This window comes from Ptychodera flava, chromosome 19, assembly GCF_041260155.1.
Source record: "Ptychodera flava strain L36383 chromosome 19, AS_Pfla_20210202, whole genome shotgun sequence".
Classification (NCBI taxonomy): domain Eukaryota; kingdom Metazoa; phylum Hemichordata; class Enteropneusta; family Ptychoderidae; genus Ptychodera; species Ptychodera flava.
In genome coordinates, this window is record NC_091946.1 from 26,622,089 (window position 1) to 26,629,615 (window position 7,527).

Here is a 7,527-nt window from a genome sequence, read left to right on the forward strand (position 1 = left end):
ATCATAAACTGGTTGGGGGTTGGGTGTTGTGTGTTCATGATTGGGGTTGAGGTGTTGGAAAGTGACTTTGAACTGTGACAAAAAAGGCACTGAGCCACTGTGAAGTCTTTCTTCAAGGTTAAAATAGTTGACTGTGACCAATCACAGACTACCCAGCTGATGTTGTAAGGGGACTCGCTTTGTGTTCGTCTGCCGTGTGTGTGCTAGGTGTAAAACGTACTGTTATTGTTAACATTTGAATTCTGGTCCAGACAAGAATATATGGTACATGTCAACAATAACATTGTAGTCTGCATAGGCTGAGTTGACAAGTGGAATACAAGAAACTGTAGTTGATGTTAAAAAACAAAAAGAGAGGAAACAATCATCAACAGTTGTAGTTACTGGCCCTCCAACTAGTGAATGCACACTCATTGTGAATTGTTTCATGTTATACAGCCATTTGTTTGCTGTTTGAATGTATCGGTCAAGTTTTCTTACTCTACGTAATTTGGTTTAACCAAAGCTTCCCTTTTTTCCTCTTTTTTTCAGCAAAATCACCGCCAACCCATTGGTCCGCATCTCCAGAATGCACGATCCGGAACGAGGTCAGGATCACCTACGATTCAACGAACAGGACGACGAGGATGATGACTCAGCCTGAGTACATGCAACCTGACCACCCCTGCCTTTGCTGATTGGACTCTTCCAAAAATTAAAAAAAGGAGTGAGACCGATCGGTAAATCTCAGCACAAAGAGAACAAAACTGCCGAACAAGGGTTTACACTTTTATCAACAATATACTTTTCTTCAGTCAAATTTTTACATTTCTAACATTTATTTGTAATACATGCATGTTTTTTCCTATTTTGTACTTCTTTATTTTTTTCTGTAGAGGTAGAAAGATTTTTAGCTACTCAGTTCGATCAGACTATTGTAATATTTACCTAATGAACAATGGCCAGTGAAATTTAGATAGCATTTTTATGGTCACCAAATATTACCTTGTTACTTTTTCAATGTTTATGGCCAACAAGGGCTTTTTCTGATGTTTCATTACACCTTCCACTACATGTGCTACAAACTGCTTGACAGCAAGGATGAAAATTAATAAAAAAACTTCATTTGTGATGTCTGGTGCTCCAGTGACCAATATGAACATTTTCCTGTGATGTCACCTTTCCCTGCTATTGTCTGTCAAGGTTTATGCTTATGTGGGAAATAAACATGTGACTGTAAATGGACGCAAAGGTCATAGGTCATAATTTGTGCTTGTCTGAAGCTTTCCTTCTTCACAAACAGTTGTATTACCCCAAGGGCCATCATGGTTGCTACTTTTGAATCAGTGCGGTTATAAGTTTTGACGGTCACAAAATCAAATTTCCCCCTGCTCACTTCTGCTGAAAATGTCAGACAATCCAATGCTTGCATACTGTTATGGATCTCATCTCCCAAAAAACAGATACAATATGCATGTCTACGTGGACTATTACATCAATCGTACTTATTCTGTTTTTTTTTCACCCAAAGTTAAACCATTTTTGAGCAATTGGCCACATCAAACCATGAAGAAACTGATTTGCATCGCTCACTTGTAAGAAAACATCTTTTGATACATTTTACCCAATATTAATGTATGTAAAATAAATCCTGTTGGTCAACACTATAGCATGCAAATGAGTGCACAGGACTCGGCCCCACCCATGCTCAATAGATGACCTTTGACCTTTAAGATCCTGCACACAGATCACCGCATTGAGTTAATGTTCCAATTTCAATAATGTTATAAAGTATGCCCATTATGCTGATAATGGGCATACCTTTTCCTCCGAAGAGTTTTTCTTTTATTTTGTTTAGCCATTATTCCACTCTTTTCATATAAATAGAAACCTTTTGAATAATCCTGCCAGTACAAAAAATGTCTTAAATTTCCATTGACAAGTATTTTTCACAAATATAATAAACATAAATTTAACATTACAACCCTGTTTGCCTGTACCTATTTTTTGTCCCTATCATATTAAAGTAATTCTTTTGGAAAATAGCCAAGCAAAGTAGTGATTAAAAAGTGTATTGTGTGCTATCCAGCTAAGATGCATACATCGTAATGGTATCACTTTTGCCGTTCAACTTCAACATTTACCTAGATGTCAGTCAGAAGGATCAATGTGTATTATCATGGTATCTGTTTGTGATGTTGATTGGTTCTGTCAAGGGAATATGATCGTGACGAGCTCCATCAGCGGTAACTTTTGATGCTCAAAACAGTTTCTTTTCTTCTCCCTGTACAAGTCAAAATTCCTATCCAAGCATTCAACTTTTCAACACAGCCTGTGTGTCTAGCTAGCTAGAATGTCTGATGTTATTGTCATAATTGAATGGCACCTTTGACCGGAATTTGTCAACAGACGATAACTGGTAAATGTTGTCAAGTATTGCCTTAGCGAGGTTAGTACTGTTTCTTTTGATCCAACATACGGTTGCAATTCGATGCCACAACTCTGAGAGACAGACACATTGTGTATGTACAACGTAAACGATTAGCTTGGGTACCACCACACACTTCAAAGTCACCGACTGGTTGATTAGTTTCAGTAAACCAACACTGTCTGGACCAATAGTTTGACAGTTGATTGCCCTTGATCTACAATGTAGCCGTTTTTAGTAAGTAAAAAGACAATTTTCTCAGGTAAGACTGAATCACACACCGTTGTGGCATCGAATTGAAACCCTCAATATTTCAGGGAAATTAAAGGGAAGCGGCCATCGGAATTGCGCATGTGTGACTTTCTTGTTTACAAACAATGTATTTCATGCACTATATATAGTCGATCATGTCAATATAGCTGCAACAGTTATAGTTTATGATGTGCATTATGACAAACATGTTTTAACTTTCAGCAATCACCAACGTACCTTTAATGCAGTGTTTACATCAGTCGTAGGGGGTCCCTAGCGACCTTGAGTGCTGTTCCGACAACCGCCTCCCTTTAAACATAAAATGTACATGTGTTTGTCCTACAGAGACAGAGTAAATATCAAAAATTGCAGTTGTTGACCCTCTAACCAACCAGCCTACACAATGAAAACAATATCAGGACTGCCCAGAAAAATCTTAAAAATCATATTTGTTATTGTATCAATAAACGAAAATTTTTGTACGACTTGAAAATGCACTCTTACATTACCTGTAGCTTGATTGGTGGATAAAAAGAGATGAACGGTCGTGGGTGTATTAAACAGTAAGGACATAGGTCCAGTAGTTGATGAGTGATGGCTTTCTTTCCAATTGTTGGCAATTGAATCATATACCTTTAATAATAGAAATCAGAAATCCGAATGACATTATGGTAGAGATGAAAACCCAGATTTCTAAGGTCTGCGTGAAATCGAAAACATTCATTCTTTTACTTGGATTAAATATCTTTGTGTGCCTTTTACCAACGACATTTTGCTGGGCCTTGAAAACTTCTGCCTGCTGTGGTGCCTTTCATAATGACACATTGTCATTATAGAATACGCCCTCTATAGTCAGTGTTATATTAGTACATGTATTGCAGTTTATGATTATTTCTTGTGTACGAGTCACAGCACTTTACAAATGTCGTTGCTGCAATATCTGAAACAACGTGAAATCATTTCGGATTACTGATACACGTTCACTAGATATCATCAATCTGCTCTTCTTGCCAACAGATCAAATCATATCGACTGGAATTCTCAAGATCGATTAACTTTACCTAGTCAATCAATTTGCCGCAAAATATGCTTTCGCTTTATGATATGAATTAAATAAAATTATTCATGAGCGATAATAATTTACGATACGCTGACTTTGCGCAATGAAATACCATCGATGGCCTTTTGAATTTGGAATTACTTATTGTTTCAAGGCCTTAAGTTTTGAATGGATGTGTTGTGGGTTGTCGCTCTAAAGGCATTGAAGAGGAATGCCATTGACCTTGTGCAGATTGCATTGGTATGCAAAAGACATTGAGGCACATCAAGTCAATCCTCCCCCTCCCCCCCCCCTCTCTCTCTCTCTCTCTCTCTCTCTCGCGAATAGAGACATCGATTAAAGAGCAAATGACGGCAGGAAAATCGAAAGTTCATCGTTATGACAAAAATATCAAACTTTTAATCACTATTGCATGCATGCATACATGCCGTTCTCCGCGTACTGTAATGAGCAGATAGTATTGAAGCCCTCCCCTACCCGGGTGGTTGGTTTGAAATAGCACTGTTCCGGAGTCAAATTTAGCTGTCCGTGTGGTCTCCGTCTGAGATGTCGCAGCTGGAGAGCCACCCTAGAATGTACTCACACCTCAGCTCAGCCTTTATAAATAAAATAACAGAATCAAGACAATGTTCCGGTGAAGAGTGATAGCGTACTTTTAGATTTTTATTCAAACCATGGAAAAATACAGTGACAAAACTTATTAAAACGGAAAAAAATATCTGAAACCAAATTGACGATCATGACTTATCAAATAAATGGCCTTGGAATAGCTGCTTTTACGCTATCAATCTGTCGTGAAAAATTGCCCTACATGATGTAGACATCGTTGTCTATTTCAGAGGATCGAGTAAAATAAATGCTTAGAGGTTTGAAAAGTCTAAAGATCGTATTGCATGATAGGATAAAGAACGTAAGCACGAGTTTTCATTCAACATGCAGTAAGAAGTTATATAACACATCATTTTCGCCAATTTCTGTGGATTTGGGCGCTTTGTTTTTAAAATGCCCCAATTAAACCTGTGTGGGGGAGTCTTGAACATGTAAACATGAGTTAGTTACCAGTCTTTGGGGAGTTTTAACGGTATGACAGCAGCTTTCCACGTTTTGCACGAAGGTCAATAAACCAGGACATGATAATCGGCTAACCGCCAAGCTAGGGGACTGGTTAGTCTCTCCGACCTCGGGGAGTGGAGGGGGGGGGGGGGGGGCCGCAGAGGATTATTTTTTGCCGACGTCAAAAAGTGGCTGAGCCCCAATTCCAAATTTCGAAAGCAGGATGACCCCGCGGGCAAAGGTAAAACAATCGGTGGAATATAAACTCTCTCTCTCTCTCTCTCTCTCTCTCTCTCTCTCCTCTCTCTCTCTCTCTCTCTCTCTCTCTATATATATATATATAGATAGATAGATAGATAGATAGATATATATATATTCCTAAGTTGGTGACTTGTGTGCGAGGCCCTGTAGGATCCCGTGGGATCCTTAGGCTGAAAGGTTAGGTGATGAGTTTAGCCGTCTTACTCACCATCCACGCACACTGAATGAAAAGCCCCATCTAAGAGTCAGGACCGCCCACATTGAGCCGACTGATCCAGCTCAGTTGGTAGAGCATCCGTAATTTATAGGGGGGGATGGGTTCAAGTCCCGCATGGGTCACCTTAGTCACCACTGTAATATATATATATATATATATATATATATATATATATATATATATATATATATATATATATATATATATATATATATATATATATATATATATATATATATATATATACCTGCAGTATTTTTCTTCATTATATATATATATATATATATATATATATAATATATATATATATATATATATATATATATATATATATATATATATATATACCTGCAGTATTTTTCTTCATTATTACAAAGGTCCCATTAATATTTAAATCTGTTACAACAACGTTGTCATGTCATTGATGTGCATCAATGCTCTAGTTCAGATGTCATTGAGAAAGTTTGATTTGTTAGCAACTAAAGTGCGCATTTACACTGAAAGACTTTAACTCTCGTTCAAACTTTCCTCGGAAAACTCAGCACCATTCTCTCCAAAAATAGAGAATAAAATTCGGGGGGGGGGGGCACTGTGCAAATTGGGTATATAAGACACAAAAATTACCAAAACTTTACCCGGCACTCCCGACATTTGAAATTCAAAATGGCCACCCTGTGCTATCTGTGTTGCGTTAAATTAAATATTCATTGTTCACAAAAACAACAAGACGAAAACTTTATTTACTCATCAAGCTTCAAAATGAGTCCAGACAAGCTTATTTAAACAGTAGAACAGAAAATTAAAACAATTGATAAAAATTGGAGTCTGAATATGTGCCCTCGAGACCCATTCTATCGTCACGTGACTCATATTTTTGAGACATCTGGAAGAAAAGCAAACCTCTTATTGACAAAACAGGGGAGTTGAATTCCCTTGCAGTGTTGTCAAGATAGCATAATTCCTTATTTCAGGGAGGATGTCCCCCGTGGACCGCATCCAACGGATGAACTACAACTCCGGTTCACATTTCCTTGCAGTGTTATCAAGATAGCATAATTCCTTATTTCAGGGAGGATGTCCCCCGTGGACCACATCCAACGGATGAAATACAACTCCGGTTCACATTAAGAAACCTTCATGAGAGCGTATTTTCCTCTAGGGAGTGAATTCATCCTCCTATTACCTGAGATCGAAATTAAACGGCCTGTATAAAGTCATCTTTCCTGATATAGTTTATGAAATAGTCCTTTAGGATAGCTTGTTCGTAAAACCTAAAATAGCGGCGTTGGGCCTGAATTTTCGTCTGTTTGTTTGTTTTTTCTTCAATATCATCCAAGTTGACTTCGGAAGACAATAGGCACCACCTGCGCAATGTCAGCTTTAGCCTGTGCATCTTCCCAGTGAAGTAAGTCGTGTTGCTTTGTCAGTTCAAGTACGGGTGAATTTGTCTTAATTTTTGAATGTGCTTCAAATATGTAGACATTTTGAGTACTTTGCCTTACAACTGTAATCAAGACAGCATATATCCGCAATACGTGATCGAAAAGCAACAAATATACCAAGCAGTTTAATAAAACAGGGGTTTTGGTGTTTTATATTGGGCTGGCAATCGCATGCCATTTCTACAAGTTCAGACAAGAAGCAATCTAAGCAAAGTAGACATGGTGAAGAATCCGGAGTTCAAATTGAAAATTAACTTGTGCCGATGGTTACTTTAAAAATTTAATTGGTATGAGAAAAAAGCTGGTTGAAGCCGTTTACTCTCTCACTTGGTATTTTGCTCACCGCTCTACCCTAGAAAATGAGTTTCTAAGGGAGTCGTCATTATTTACGGCCGAGGAGTCGGAGGAATGTGAGGGGGTGACTCAAAAAATTGAGAACTTCAAGAGAGGGGTTGCTCAAAATGTAGAGAGGAAGGAGGGGATACTCATTGTTTGTGCGAAATGACTGAATGTGCACACCTGATATTGAGCTATTGTCTATTTCTCTTCGTCCGTTCTACATTCCCAGAGAATTTTCTCAATTGTTTTTCACTTTAGTCTACGTACACCCACGAGCGAATGTTTCTACAGCAGCTGAACACATATCAAATAATTTACAGAAATTGGAATCACTTGCCCCGGATGCTCCGAAGTTTGTACTTGGTGACTTCAATCATTGTGACTTTAGCAAGAGTGCAAAAAATATCCAGCAATATGTTTCGTGTCCTACTCGTTTTGATAAAATACTTGATAGGTGTTATGGTACAGTTCCTGACGCATACAAATCTTTGCGTTG

General features: G+C 38.1%; 1 protein-coding gene across 2 annotated transcripts in view; it reads left to right on the forward strand.

Annotated features, from left to right (window-relative positions):
• The window catches only part of LOC139119094 (structural maintenance of chromosomes protein 6-like), a 64,265-nt gene extending 62,302 nt beyond the window's left edge, over nt 1-1,963 (forward strand). For both annotated transcript variants that reach the window (XR_011548845.1, XM_070682730.1), the window contains exon 25: nt 532-1,963. Coding sequence is in view for 1 of the 2 variants with exons in the window: in XM_070682730.1 (XP_070538831.1) it covers nt 532-643 (112 nt within the window). In the remaining variant the exon portion in view is untranslated. The remainder of the gene's footprint in view (nt 1-531) is intronic.
• The last annotated feature ends 5,564 nt before the right edge of the window (nt 1,964-7,527 follow it).